Source organism: Schistocerca serialis, chromosome 3 (genome assembly GCF_023864345.2).
Source record: "Schistocerca serialis cubense isolate TAMUIC-IGC-003099 chromosome 3, iqSchSeri2.2, whole genome shotgun sequence".
Classification (NCBI taxonomy): Eukaryota; Metazoa; Arthropoda; class Insecta; order Orthoptera; family Acrididae; genus Schistocerca; species Schistocerca serialis.
In genome coordinates this window covers 160921509-160937759 of record NC_064640.1, presented here as the reverse complement: position 1 = coordinate 160937759, position 16251 = coordinate 160921509, and the positions used below count along the sequence as shown (strand labels likewise).

General features: G+C 42.3%; 1 protein-coding gene across 4 annotated transcripts in view; it reads left to right on the top strand.

Moving 5' to 3' along the window:
- Positions 1 to 16251, top strand: part of LOC126469868 (annexin B9-like) — a 93084-nt gene that overhangs the window by 27929 nt on the left and 48904 nt on the right. For all 4 annotated transcript variants that reach the window (XM_050097185.1, XM_050097186.1, XM_050097184.1 and 1 more), the window contains exon 5: positions 1171 to 1250. In XM_050097185.1, the coding sequence (XP_049953142.1) occupies positions 1171 to 1250 (80 nt within the window). The remainder of the gene's footprint in view (positions 1 to 1170; positions 1251 to 16251) is intronic.

Sequence of the window (16251 nt, the reverse complement as noted above, 5' to 3'; positions counted from 1 at the left end):
ACACTCTGTCTAGCTCAACAATGATGTACTCGGCACTATGTCATCCTTGAACGTGCTAGACTTTTTTTTAAAAAATCTCCACCAGAGTTCAGCAAAGTAGAGGTACAGCACATTAGGGAAGTATTGCATAATAGGCACCTTAATGTCAAATGTATCTGTCAGCTCACATGACACTAGTTTTCATATTGTGTGGACCAATTATCTTTGAAGCTGACACCAACGCAATGGGACAACAGTCACAAACCTTATGAGTTAGTTAAACAAAACTGTTACTAAGTATAGTTTCATCACCATGACTTTATGCTTATTGTGTGTCACCATTAGAAATGGTCACATAGTCAGTTATTGTTTTATAGTGATGAAGTTTCTTGGATGTATGGATAGATGACACACTTAAATAGGTTATTTACAGGTGAAAGGTAATAAATAGTCTATGTAGCTTGTACTACACATTTGATGAACTGAGTACTGTGTTTCTTGTTGCAGAAATGCTTGTTCTTTTCTGTAAAAGGCTTAGAGTACCAGATGCAAACAGTGTACACTTATACATAATGATATGTGAACAAGTACTCTATGCAGTATCTATTTTTCATATTAACATAACCACTCATAGCCATGGGGTGTGTGTGTGTGTGTGTGTGTGTGTGTGTGTGTGTGTGTGTGTGTGTGTGAATAATTAGTATTATTTTATTAAATGTTTAATGTAATCCTTACATTTTGTAATTTTGTGACCTTCAAAATGTATGACAGTCTCATATTTGCATGTCATCACAGTTAGAGATTTCTCAGGTTCAATAAATAACCTTTTATTGTTTCTGGCTCTTTGGAGGGTTAAGGCCTTCAGAATAATACAGGACATAATTAAAATAATGAAGATGTGTGTGACCATGAAGTAATGTGTTGGGCTCCTGAGCCTCATGTGAAACTGTGATCCCTTGCAGAACTAATGATTAACTGTCAGCTGCTGACAGAGGGCTTCCATGTCAGACAATTCATTTTTAACAAGATAACACAGCAGTTAAAAGTCTGTCATTCTTGCAAGTGTTGAACTTTGAATTTATTTTTATATGCATTTCATGTGTAACATTGTGTACATGTTGATTTTTCTTATATTTATTATAATGTCCAGTGTATTAGTTTTTATATACATGTAATTCTATACTCTTTCAGTATATGGAAGAACCCTGGAACATGATTTAAAAGATGACACCTCAGGACACTTCAAGCGTTTCCTTGTATCTCTCTGTATGGTGAGTACATTGGTAATATTTTAGAATGTGTCAATCAGTAATCTGCTTTTTGAATTTTGAGTTCACCATTGAAATAATTAAATGATCTTAAAAGTGAAAAGAATATGATGAGAAAATGACTGCTGACATAACTGTCAAAGACTTTGAGTACTTTCCATAATTGGAGTCATAAAAATATGCAGAAAGAGAAATCTCTATCACTGCTAATCATGTAGTTTATAATGAAGTTTAAAAAGTAACTGTAAGCTATTTAGATCACCCTCACAATTCATTATTCACAGCTGTGAATTGCGATAGTGATCTAGATAGGTTAGACTTAATTCTTGGAAATGCCCACAGGAGGAGCTAAAATATGGAGTGATATACTGTAACAATGTTCTTTGCCACAGCATTAACGCAACTATATTAAATAGTTCTTTAGAGTAGGTCATGTCTGAATAGGAACTGAGAGAGATAGTGCAATGGGAAGATATGAAACTCGTTTTTAGGACGACTGCAGTTTCGTTGCCTAGATTTGGGTTTTCCAGGAATTGCATTGGGCAAATGCTGACATCGTTTCTTTGAAAATGGTACAACCAATTTCTTTTCCTATTCTTTTCCAATTGGAGCTTTTTCTCCATCTATAATGACCTTTCCATTGACAGGACATTAAATCCTGATCTTCTTTCCATTTTCGCAAGGAAACAGGAAAACCAACTATTGAAGTTTTTGGTAATTTTGACTGGATGTCTTGGGAAGAGGTGAAAGTGTCAGTTTGAACTGTTAAAAATCAAAAATAAGCATTAAATTGCACTGTGTTGCAAAGAAATTTGTCTGAGCAATGTATCCTTGTAGTGGGAGTTGGGCACCCACACGACACATACACAGAGACATAAAATTTTTTACTAGTCTCATTGTGACACTTTGAGAATAATAAGACTGGCATATAAATTAATTTTCAGTTCTGCGTGCACACTTTATGTTGTGTGGCAGAGGGTGTTTCTAGCACCACTGTGATTTTCCCATTTCTGTGATCCATTCACAAATGCTGGGTGGGAAAGAAACTATTGATAAACCTCCATAGGAGCTCTAATTTCTCTGATTATCTTGTTGCGGTCAGTTCGTGAGATATAAGTGGGAGGAAGTAAAATGTTGCTTGACTCCTTTTGAATTGAAATGGTCACACTCAGAATATCAACAGTAAACGTATCTCTGGTACACAGTACCTATATTAAAATGTCTTGTGTTGAACATTTCTGTAATGCTCTTGTGCTTGGTAAACAATCCCATGATGAAATTTTCTGTTCTTCATTGGACTTCCTCACTCTTTTTTTTTTTTTTTTTTTCAATCCTAGCTGGTAAGGGTTCAATACTGATGAATAATATCTAATAATCAGGCAAAAAAGTGGTGTGGACCCCCCCCCCCCCCCCTCCCAATGAATCTCAACCTGGCAGCTGCTTTTCTCACAATTAGTTTCATGTGGTCATTCCACTTTAGGTCACTTCAGACAGATACTCCTAGGTGTTTCGCAGTAGTTATTATTTTCATTCATTCTTTTGCCAATAGCGTAATGAAATAGTTACAGATCTCTTTGCCTATTTATGTGCAGTGCATAAAACTCATTTCCCTTACGAATAAATTGCCAGTCCCGTACCAGCTACCTATCTTCTGCAGGTCTTCTTGCAAAATGCTAGAGACTTCTGACTTTCCAACCTTCAATGGATGATAGCAATGTCCATGAAAAGCCTCATAGAGCTTCTGACGTTATCCACTAGATAACTTATCTTGGCCACCCCAGATAACTTTTTTGTCCAGAAGCAAAATAATAAATGTATCAAGGAAGTGTTGTTTAGCTACCATGAAAGCATTAACCAACACTATTACCATTCTTGTATCTTTGTTCGAGAGGAAGGTATGAACAGCAGTATGTATTTTTTTAAAACCGCCCTGTATTTTTAATTTCGTAATCTGCTTCCTCTCCTCAAGAAATGTTCAAAAACATATCATGTATTCACATAAACGTAGCATTCAGCTTGGTAAGAAATAGAGGGAGGGATAGTGTGAGGGGGGGGGGGGGGAGGAAGGGGATGGGTGGAGCAGGTGGACAGAGAGGGAGGGGAGTGGAGGAGGTACGGGGGTGGAAGAGGTGGAGATGGACTACAAGAAAATTAGAACGAGCACATACCCATGCAGTGCTGGGTAGTTGGTAGCATATCATGTCAGGGGCTCAGCATTCCTTTGCTGGGTACAGGCATGGTGATCCTAGGGTTCCTGAGCTGGGGACTGGTAAATGCCACCAGTCCTCTGTCACTGTAAGCTCTGGGCATGCTTCAGCAACCACCATGCATCATGGCAGTGGAATGTTGTGTGTCTCAGGGAATGGGGATCATGGCTTGACCGCCTGGATTGCGAGGATGGTATAAGCCTCCATAAAAAACCCTTGATCTCAAGGTGTGTTGCACACTGGTGGGGTGGAACAGTTGTCGCTGGCAACGTTTTGGAAAACTGCCACACATCAGTTGTATAAGGCTTACACAGGCATGTGGGGCTCTGTCTGAGTGGACACTTATTTCCCTGTCTACTCATGGGACCAGCATGGATCCTTCGAAATCTTCTCTTCCTCCTTCCAGAGGAAAGGGTGGGCTGCTGGTGGATACCAGCACTCATTCAAACTAGAGGGCTTGCGTAGCCAGTGCTCCAGACTTCAGAATTACACAGACATTGTCAGTATTGAGTAACAGAAGGTATACTGGTGGCCAGCATTTATTTCTTATAACCAAATGGAAAGAGAGGAGGTTTGAGAAAGTGTGACCTTTGAACAAACAAAAAGGTTTAGAGGGAATTGATGGAAGTTTAAAACCTGTCAAACGCTTGTCAAATGGCCCCCTGCTGGTAGAAACATCTAATTCCTAACAAGTGAAGAACATTCAGGTAGCTCAGTGCTTTGGGCAGTATGCAATAGAAAGGGAACTGCACAACACTGTGAAATATAGCAAAGGTGTTGTGACTTGCGGGGCTCTGGTTGACATTCCCCAAGAAGAAGTAAAAGCTGAGTGGTCCCAGCAGGTGTCATTGATGTACATAACATAATGAAATGGGTGGATGGTTATCTTGTGAAACTGGACTCATTGATACTGACTTTCAGCAGCACAAAGCTTCCAGAGCACGTTAAGGCTGGTTTCCTCCCACCTCACCATGTAGCCTTATTTTCCTAACCCAATGCGCTGTTATACATGCCAGTGCTTTGGGCACACCACCTCAGATTTTAAGAGAGCAGCAACTTGGAAATGTGATAAGGTTGTCCATGAAGGTGCTGGTTGTTCATCTCCAAAGTGCTCTGACGATCACCCTGTCTGGATTAGGGACTGCAGTGTCTTTCTTGAAGAAAAGAAGATACAGAAAATTAAGACAAATAAAGATATCTCATATGGAGAGGCCAGAAATATTGATAAAGCCATGAAACCCCCAGAGTTTGCTACCTCCTTTTCGTCTGCTCTTAAACAACCAGTTCAGAAGGCCAATGCAGCTACCCAAATGGAGGATGCTAGTGTCAGCACTAGCACCTGTATTTGCCAGTGCACTTGTGCCACCGCGATTCCTTCAAAGCCTACCCTTCCTCCCAAAACATCAGTCAAGTCTGTTGTCGCTAATGTCGTAGAGCTCCCTGCTCCTCCAAAAATTTAGTTTGTCCTCAGGTCTTGTCCAGTGGTCTCACTACCACTGCCCCGGTTTTGGCTCTGAAGTATACCCAGGACAAAAAAATCAAAAGCCAAGTATCCAACACCAACGGAGTTGGGGAAATAAACAGTTAGGCAATGTTAATGTCATACTATCTGGCATCACTCTGGACTCTGGTGGAACTAATGGACCTTGATGTCGAACTGGGGCAATCATCTTGCCCCAAGATTGAGGCCCCACCCATTACGGGCTCCCTTCTCCAGTGGAAAGACAGGGTGAAAGTGCAGCCCTAGTGATAGATGGCTCCCGTATTACAGTGGAACTTTAGTGGGTTCAGAACCCATATAGAACTAAAACTGCTAGTGTAGGAATGCCCCCTATGCCTGTGTTTGCAGGAAACACATTTTAAAGCCACTGACACCTCTATGCTATGTGGCTATATCCTTCACCGAAAGGACGACTTGACTGGGGACAGAGCTGTGTTTGTCAGTAACGTGCACCCCTCCACTGCTCTCTCCCTGGCTGTTGACCTGCAAGCAGTTGCTGTCAAAATTCATGGTGTCAGATGATCACTGTTTGCTCTCTGTATCTACCTCCACAAGATGTAAAAGACTGTGAGGCTCTCGTAGATCTTGTGGGACAACTCCCACGACCATTTCTTCTGTTGGGAGACTTCAGTGCCCATCGTGTCTTGTGGAGCTCGACCTCTACTTGCCTTGGGGGCCAGATTTTGGAGAGCCTCATGATGTCTAATGAGCTGTGCATACTCAACACAGGTACTCCCTCATTTCTGCACTGCTAGTGGGTCATTTTCAGCCATCGACCTCTCTTTCTGCTCTCCAGCCCTCTGACTGTTCAATGGGAGGTCATTGATGACCTTCATTCCAGTGACTGCTTCCCACTCCTCATTCATCTACTGGATGGAGCACTACCTGAAGAGAAGCCGCCAAGATGGATGGTCGGCAGCACTAACTGGGTGCTGTTCAGCCAGCTGGCTGTGTTTGAACATTGCAACAGCATCCAGAAATGGATGGACCACATCACATGACTGATCCATGATGCCACTGACTTATCCATCCCAAAGTCCTCGGGTCATCTTGAGAGGTGACATGTACCTTGGTTGACAGGTGAGTGCTGTTCAGTCGTGTGGGACAGGTGTACGGCTCTTCAACATGTTAAATGCCACACTACAGCAGAGTCACAAAAGCCAAGGCTTTATGCATAATTAAGGAGAGCAAGAAAAGGTCATGGCAAGCATTCCTGGACTCTGTCAACCATTCCACTTGTTCTACGAAAATGAGAAGACTTCAGGAGGCTTTCTGGTAAATGCAGTTGTTTATCAATAACAGCACCTGGAGCCATCTCTCAGATGCTGGCGGAGAATTTTGCAAAAACTGCTGCTAATGCCAGCCAGGATCAGCGTTTTGTCACTACGGTGATACTGTAGAGAGGGGAAAATTGCACTTCAGATCCAACAATTCTGAGACTCGTGATACTGCACGGCTCTGTTGGTTGCTCTGTCATTTTCCCAGATTGTGTCCTCAAGGTCCACCTGCATCAAGAATTTACTGTCTTTGACACAGGAATATATGCAATCTTGCGACACTGGAGCAGATGAGATGGTCTTCCAGTGCTAAATTCGTCTGTTCTGATTCCTTGAGTTCGCTTCACTGTCTCCAACATTTGTACCCAGTGGGTCAAGTAATCCAGGACGCCCTTTGCCAACTACAACAGGTGGGGAAGGTGTCATTCTGCTGCATACCAGGACACATGGGTCTTGCAGGGAACAAAAGGGCAGATCTAGCAGCCAAGGAGGCGTGTAGTGATCCTCAATCATTTCAGTGTACCATCCCCCTGCATGCTATCACCTCACTGTTGAGGTACAAAGTCATGTGTCAATGGGAAGACGAGTGGCTGGAAGTGACAGACAATAAGTTCTGTGTAGTAATGCCCACAACTCGACTGTGGCGTACATCTTTCCAGCCTTCTTACTAGTCTTCCGAGAGGGCCCTCCAATGTGTGGTGCTTGAGCCATGCAGATAAGTGTGTGCCACATTTTATTGCACTGTGTTTTATTTTCCAACCAGTGGGCTGTGGCGGATTTTGCTGATGGATCTGCACTCTATTTTATGTAACGTCCAAACAAATGTGGTTCAAGTTTTAAAGTTTTGTGGATTGTCCATCATTTTTCCCAAGATTTTAGGGAGATAGTTTTAATGTATCAACAGGGTGACTTGCTCACCCAAGTTTTTTTGTAAGTGGTCAGCCAGTCACATTTCCCTGTGCTTTCCTTTAGCTCTTCTGTGTTTTGTTTTCTCTGAGTTTTAATTTCATCTACAGCTTCTTTCCCTCTTTCTAAGTTGTTTCAGCACATGTGAAGTGATGACCCTGTGGTAATTTAGAGTGCATGAGTGTGCAACAGTTTTAGAGTTTATCTCCACATCAGTTTTTTAATGAGTGTAAGGGTGCTGATGACCTCGGCATTGAATGCTCATAAGATCCAAACACACACGCTAGCATATCATTAAAACATTCAAAGCATTAAAATTCGGAGCACCACGGGCAGTGAGTGAAGGCTCATATGTCACAATCACAGTTTCTAGTGTGATTGTAACTAGGAAAAGCAACCTCATTAATGCTGCTAAATACCTCACCATCTGGTGATAATTTTGCCACAAACCAAGCAGATCAAACCATTTGCTCAAAAGCTGGAACCAACAACTGATTATGAATCTAAGTTTTTATTTTATTTATTGCATCACTTCTACTTGTGATTTCCATTTGCTGTGCGATGAGAACAGGGCACTTTTGTTGTGAATGAACATAATGCTTCACTTGTCAGTATAATCATATGTTGTAGGCTTGACAAAACAGCATACACTTCAGTGGAATTACTTTTAATGAACAAGGTGATATTATGGTTTCATGAATAACCAGTCTATTGTATAAGGAGAGCGAGCTTTGCCGATCCTGCAAGTCAACAATGTACAGAAACAGCTCCATTTTTACATAAAGTAGAAAACTTTTTCCAAAATTTGATGATGAATTTCTTTGTTTTAGTTGGCCTACAGCTATTTCTTTAACTTTCTCACCTCAAAACAGTGTTGTCTTACGAGAGATGTGATACCCACATTCTGTTCAATGCTTACTTACAATGAAATCGAGGGTGAAGTGAGGAATTTTAGTGGAAGTTTAAAGTTGAAACAATCTTGCTATTCCCAATAATTCATCAAATGTGCACTTGTCTTGGGTACTTATGTATTTGGTGACAAGGCACTGTCAAATTCCATTTTTCCTTTTGAAAGAATTGGTCCCGGTGTTTAAGGCTTTGTATTCAAAACTTCCCCCAGAAATGAGGCTGCTGCCCACTGTTACTTTGGTTGTGTAGTAACTGCACATCCATTGTTTCTAGCCTCTGTAAAAAAAAAAAAATGGCTAATTTTATATTTAGCTCTAGTGGATCCTCTGCTTGTCACTTCAGTCCTCCATTGCGATAGTTGTTTTGTACTGACAAGCATGCACAGTTGCAAACAGCCCAATGGTTGGAAAACAGCTACCAACAGTTTTTGTTCTTCTCCAAGAAGTCAGCAGCAAAGGCAGTGCTCAAGTAAAACAATAATGTGTACACAACCACCACAAAAGTGGGAAAGCCCACAAAAGATACCAATCATCAGGTTTTGGACTAAGTTTTCTGACCATATGGAAAAGTTGAGGCATTTCTGTATATTATTCGCGTGTGGATTGGGCAAAGCTATCCTGCCTCACACGATGGCCTGGTTGCCCATAAAAACAGAATATTGAAGTGTTAATTAAAAGCAATTCTGCTGAAGTCTAGGCTGTTCTCTCAACCTTACAATACATACTTTCACTGACAGGTGAAGAATTAAATTCACCCATTACAGATGTGCCATTTGTCATTGCACAGAAAATGTAAATCACAAATGGAAGTAATGTAACTGATGCCTGGATCCTTAATTGATTGAAGGCTCCAGCTTTCAAGAAAATTCGCAGGTGTGTTTGGTTTACCACAAAAATTGTAGCCATATCGCAAGGTACTTAGCAATGTTAACATGGTTCCTTTTCCTAACAATATTCGCACCAAAAATGTGACTGTGGCATATATGCCTTCATGCATTGCTTGTGGAGCTCTTAATTTTTTAGTCTTTCAATGTTTTTATGGTATATATCACCCTCAGGAATGCAGTGGCTTTCTTGAAGTATAAACGCAAAAAATCACAGCAAAAATTGAAATGTCAGAATTTACATATTTGCCATGTTCAATTACTGTTAACTGTGTAAGGTTATGTAGGATTTGTGGTGTTGAAATCTACTTTTAATAAGAAATGACATGCTTATTTCTTTTGTCACTAAGAGGATATACATCTGGAGAAGGGGAGAGGCAACCACAGGAACCAAAAGTACAGCACATGGAAATCTAACTCGTGGCTTGGGTATGCAGAAAAGGAGTGTGGTAACAGGACAAGTGCTGGTGTATAGGAGAGAGCTGTGCCTCTGAGCAGTCCCTTGTGTGATCGTGCCAGAAGCATCACACGCTCCGTACACCACCCCATTGGCCAACAAGGTTGAACAACATTCACAAAAAATATCCCTTGTGCAGCACCTCGCACTGTAAAAACTGTTAACACATTAACATCTCCTGCTGAAGGCAAAGGAACATTTGAGTAGCAGTTATAGTTTACAAGAATTTGTTGCTATGGTCACTGACAGAAATGTACATAATTCTGGAAGTAATTCTCATGCAATTCTTGGTGTAAGTGTACATCTACATCTACATACATACTTGGCAAACCACTGCATGGTGCACAGTGGAGTGTACTTTGTAACACTGCTGGTCATTTCTTTTCTCATTCCACCCACAAATTGAGTGAAGGGAAAAAGACTGTCTGTATTCTCCCATACAAGCCCTAATTTCTCTTATCTTTCCTTTGTGGCATTTATTCGAAATGAATGTTAATGGCAGTAGAATCATTCTACAGTCAGCTTCAAATGCCATGTCACTAAATTTTCTCACCAATGTTCCCCAAAAAGACTTGGTGCACAGCAGAATAATTTGGTTGCACAGGCTTAAAAATTTTATTTAACGTCCACCTGGTGAGCCTGGAATGGAATAAGTCAGAGCTGAACCAGACAGAAATGCATACAGTGCTGTACTGCTTAGCAAGACACTGTAAGAAAGCACTTAGTGACTCCGCATCTGAGCACTGCTACAAAGGCAAACATTGACAGACTGAGCTTGATGGCCTGCAATCATTATTGAAATTACCAGAGTGAGGTAAGAAGTGCTGACAGGTCTGATAAATGTGGACAAATATACTCATGTGTCCAGAGCCTCAATGTTGTAGGCGAGGCTCAGACTCTATAAATAGTGCAGCTTTTGGAGCACAAGAACGCATCCTGTCATACTACCATTCTGTTCTTTTCTAAGAACCAAAGGGAATGGTGGTCTAATGAGTTTCTGAGAAATCACGATGAACTGTTTGATTGTGGCCAGCCTGCTACCTGCTTGCCAACTTGCACACTGAGGCAGCCAACAGTGATCAGTGATGCATACCATAGCCGTGTCCAGCCAGTGCTGCCTACTGGGTCATCGCCAATGAGAAGGCCGGTGTGCAACCTACCCCCCCCCACCCCCCCCACCCGTTCAGTCATTGGGGTTGATCTACAAACTGCCATCTTCACACAGACCAGCCATGGTGCATCTGTGCACCCTCCTGGCCAACTCGAGAGCATCTGCTGCAGCCTTGGTTGATCCATACTGGGTGACCAGAGCTTCTCTGCACAACAACCAGCATCTAGGACCACAGTTCGTAGATTCCACATAAGTGCATGACAGAGCTGTGTTTGAGAGCGCTGAGACGGTAGCCAATCTGGGTCACTGCAATACATCTGGCAGGTTACACCCAACTCGCCCGCTATTGTCAGCAGCACCACACACATCTGAGCCACTGACCTGTGGCTGTGATGTCACAACATGCTGGCAGGGCGTCAGCATTCCTTCGTGGGACGTGCACCCATGTCCCGCCACTACCTGCAGCTTTGAAGAAGCCATACCTTTGTAAATTTTGCTCGATCAGTAAATGTATTTACAGATGATGCCATATGACTGACACCTCCAGGCATGCACTGGACAAATCCCCCTTGCACTTTAATAGACCTTATCATTACAGTGCAATCTGTAGCTCTGATAGACTTCGTCGGTGTCGGAACGTGGTTCTGGGTCACTATAGAATGTTACTTTCATGCCAGGGATTTCCATTTGAATTCCCAAAATACTTGTATGATGATTGAACATGCTAGTAACAAATCTAGCAGCCCACCTTTTGAACTGTTTAGATGTTTTTCTTTAATTTGACCTGGTGGGGATCCAGACAGTCGAGCAGTATTCAAGAATGTCACACTGGTGTTCTATATGCGCTCTCTCTACAGATTGCAAAAAAATTAAGCTAAAATTCTCCTAATAAACCAGAGTCGACCATTTGCATTCGCTATTATAGTCCTTACAAGCTCGTTTGATTTCATATCGCTTCCCAATGTTATGCCTAGATATTCAATCAGTGTGATGTTGAGCAGCACTGTAGTCAAACATTACGGGGTTGTTTTTTCCTATTCATTTGCATTAACTTGCAGGTTTCTACTTTTGTAACTAGCTGCTTTTCATTATAAAAACTAGAAACTAGTCGCTCAACAGCAATACTTCCCCATAAACTACACCGTCATCAATAAAGTCAGAGATTGCTACTCACCCTCTCCTTCAGATCATTTATGTCAACAGAGAATAATACTGGTCGTATCACACTTTCCTATGTCACTCCTGAAAATACTCCTGTCTCTGATGAACACCCTCTGTCTAGAGCAACATACTAGGTTCTACTACTTTAGAAGTCTTTGAGCCACTCACATACCTGGGATCCTATTCTGTATGCTCATACCTTCATTAACAGTCTGCAGTGGGGCACCATGTCAAATGCTTTTCAGATCTCGAAATGTGGAATCTGCCTGTTGCTCTTAGGCCATAGTTCGCAGGATATTTTGAGAAAAGGGCTATCTGATTTTCAGACAAGCAATGCTTTCCAAATCCTTGCCACCTACTGCCAGGTATTCCATAACAGCGACCTCAGTAGTCATTAGACATCGTAAGAGAGCAGAATGGGGCACTCTGTGGAACTCGTGAACTTTGAATGTCGTCATGTTATTAGGTGTCACTGGTGTCGTACATCTGTACGTGAGATTTCCACACTTCTAAACATCCCTAGGTCCACTGTTTCCAATGTGATAGTGAAGTGGAAATGCGAAAGGACACATACAACACAAAAGTGTACAGGTCGACCTCGTCTGTTGACTGACTGACACCGCCGACAGTTGAAGAGGGTCATAATGTGTAATAGACAGACATCTATCCAGTCAATCACACAGGAACTCCAAACTGCATCAGGATCCACTGCAAGTACTATGACAGTTAGGAGGGAGGTGAGAAAACTTGGATTTCACGGTCGAGCGGGTGCTCATAAGCTGTACATCACGCCAGTAAATGCCAAATGACGCCTCGCTTGGTGTAAGGAGCATAAACATTGGATGATGGAACAGTGGTAAAACGTTGTGTGGCATGATGAATCACGGTACACAATGTGGCGATATGATGGCTGGGTGTGGGTATGGCGAATGCCCGGTGAACATCATCTGCCAGCATGTGTAGTGGAAACAGTAAAATTCGGAGGCAGTGGTGTTATGGTGTGATCGTGTTTTTCATGGATGGGGCTTGCACCCCTTGTAGTTCTGCATGGCACTATCACAGCACAGGCCTACATTTATGTTTTAAGCACGTTCTTGCTTCCCACTGTTGAAGAGCAATTCGGGGAATGCACGACCTGAAGCAGAGTGGTTACATGACAATAACATCCCTGTAATGACTGTCCTGACTTGAATCCTATAGAACACCTTTGGAATGTTTTGGAACGCCGACTTCGTGCCAGGCCTCACCGACGAACATTGATATCTCTCATCAGTGTACTACTCCATGAAGAATGGGCTGCCATTCCCCAAGAAACCTTCCAGCACCTGACTGAACGTATGCCTGTGAGAGTGGACACAGTCATCAAGGCTAAGCATGGGGAACACCATATTGAATTCCAGCGTTACCAATGGAGGGCGCCACGAACTTTTAATTCATTTTCAGCCAGGTGTCCGGATACTTTTGATCACATAGTGTATACAGGAGTCAACTACACTTTTTGCCAGTCTCTCGGGATGCTGTGCTGGGCAAGAGATTAGTGATAAATGCAAGCTAAATAAGAGACCAGTGCTGTAGACTACTCTTCATAAACCTGAATTGTGATTCCATCTGGACCTGACAACTTTCTTGTTTTCAACTCTTTCAGTTGCTTCTCTACACCAGGGCCCCCTATTACTAAATCCTTCTTATGGGAATTTATGTGTTAGTCAAATTAAGGTATGTTTGTACCATTCTCCTGTGTGAACAATTTCTTAAACATGAAATTGAAAACTTCAGGTTTCCTTTTGCTACCTTCGATTGCCACACCAGGCTGGTCAACAAGTGAATGGATAGAATCCTTATAACCGCTTAGCTGTTTTACAAGGGACTAGAATTTTGTCGGGTTTTCAGCAAGCTCTTTTGCTAAGTTATGATGGTGGTAGTTGTTGCATGCCTCGCACATTGATCTCTTAACAGACGCATGAAACTCTACTTACTTTTGCCTATCGTCATTTGTGCGTTGTCTTTTGAACTGAGAGTGCAGCAGCCTTTGCTTCATCAGCATTTCCCGAATTTTGTTATTAAATCACGATGGGTCTTTCCAGTGCTTAATCTGCTGACTCGGTACATACTTCTCCAGAGCGTGATTTACAATGTGCTTAAACTTTGCCTGTAATTCCTCCACATTCATCATACCTGTACTCATTCATTGTCTAAGTGATATGCTAACAACTGCTTATCTGCTCTTTGTAGCAAAAGTGTTGTCCTGGCTGTATTGGTAGTTTTATTAACTTTTGTAACCACCATTGCTATGATATCATGATCACTGATCCTTGTCTTATACTGACACCACTCATAAGGTCAGGCCTATTTGTAGCTAGAAGTTTCAGAAATCGGCAGTAGAAACCACCACAGAGTCAACAAAGCCTTTGTTTGAGACACTCCACTTGCCTCCAAAGCAGAGGACCATGATCAAGTCTGGAAACAATGACTCAGATTGCGAGTGTTGTGCTTGTGCCCCATGTGCAAAGCCACAAATCATCACCACTTCTGCCATCCACTCATCGCCATACCCACTTCTTTCCATTTGAGCTCCTCCCCCTCCTGCTCCCAGCTATTTTCCCAATGCCATTTTTGTTTACAAAATATGACAGTATACAGTACATGCAATGTGTTACAGCAGTGGAAGGGACCTCTAACCACAAGAGACAGTGCCACAAGTTCCTCCAAAAAATCATAACACAACACACAGACGCATGTCATACTAACAAATGTAAATCCACCTGATGATGGAGGTTTAAACCTTTGAAACACGTTGTGGAGATAAAACAACAATGACTGGTAACAGTAAACTTGTAGTTTCATTTAATGTCAATAACAGTCATGGTAAAGCCTAACAAAAAATGTTCGCATTTGGAGAACAGTTCTCTCTCTGCTGTTACTTTTGCTTCCTCGTTCTTCCCCTCCCTGGCCATCACATAAGTTTCGTGAAGTTGATGTACTTAGTAAGATACACTCTGGTTCCCTACTGATTAAAACCTCTTCTGCATGTCAGTCGGCTTTCCTTTGTGCTTGAGAGTGCTTAGAAGACATGCTGGTGAGCATTACTCCACTCTGCTCTGATATGGCTCTACACAGTATTGGTCCAGTCCCACCTAGATTATTTGAGTCTCACATACGGCTTGGGATAACCTTCAGCATTACAGGTGCTGGACTCAATACACCATTGTGGGTGACAACTGGAGACTGGTCCCTTTCGGAATAGCTGTGTGATCAGCCTCCTAGTGGAGGCAGGGGTTCCACCATTGCAGGTTCTGCACAAACAGTTAATTGCTTGTGTGTTATGCTTCCACAGATCTCCAGAGCACCCAAAGTACCATCTCCTCTTTCTAGATAAGGAGATTCACTACCTGCAATGGTGGCCCAGGTCTGGGGTTAGGATTGCCATCCACCTTCAGTCCTTTTTTTTTTCTTCTGAACTCCAGTTTTCCCCTGTCCACACGTCTGTCCTTGACCTATCATGAGGTTCAAAAGACTCGGCTCATGCTGAAGGCCCCTGTCACCAAATTTTCTCCATTATCAGTGTGTTTTGGGGTTTGGAAGTAGTCTATACTGATGGCTCAATGGTTGACAGTCTTGCTGGCTTTGCTTATGTTCATGCAGGATGCAATGAACTCTGCTGCTTGTCAGACAGCTGCAGTGTTTCTGCTGTGGAGTTGGTAGCTATCTCTCATGCTCCTGAGCATATTCGTTCCTGCACAAGCGAGTCCTTCCTCATCTGTTGTGACTCTTTTAGCTGTTTACAAGACCTTAACCAATGTTACCCTTGCCATCCCATGGTCCTGACTATCCAGGGTTCACTTTTCTCACTCAAACAATTTGGACACTCGGTGGTCTTCATCTGAACTCCAGGTCACATTGGGATTCTGGGAAATGAACTAGCTGACAGGTTGGTCAAATTGGTTACTGGCAAGCCACTTATTGAGACTGGTATTCTGAAATTGGGCCTTGGATTGGTATTATTCCATTAAGTTCTAAGTGTTTGGAATATGGAATGGCATACTCCCTTTGCCAAACTGTGGGGGTAAAGGAGACCACAGATTTGTGAAGGTCCTCCATGCGGGCATCTCGCAAGAACTTCTTTGTCCTTTGCTGGCTTCGCATTTGCCACTCCTCCATCATGAGCATCTGCAGGACCTTTATTTATCAGTTTTGATGACTGGAAGCTATTTTGAATGCCAAAGGTTTTCCTACACCATATTAGGCTTGGTAACATGGTTTGGTTTTGGCATTCCCATATTTTTGTCCACCCCCAGTACATCTTCTTATACAAAACTGAAGTATTTCTGGAAAAGACTGTACACCAGTAAAAACAATACAATTCACACTGAAAGATTGTTTGGAAGAAAAAGCAAACTAAAGAAATTTAAAGATTATGCAGTGCAGTTATTGTCAAGATATACATGTTTTAAAGTCTTCGCATCAATCATCTAGGGGTGATAGAATGCCATGGGGAATGACTTTTGTTAGAGACAAAATGTTCACCAGTGCTTCCCAGTGACACTAGCATCTTTTAATACTGGTTGTGCCCCTGAGAGGTGTTCATATGCATT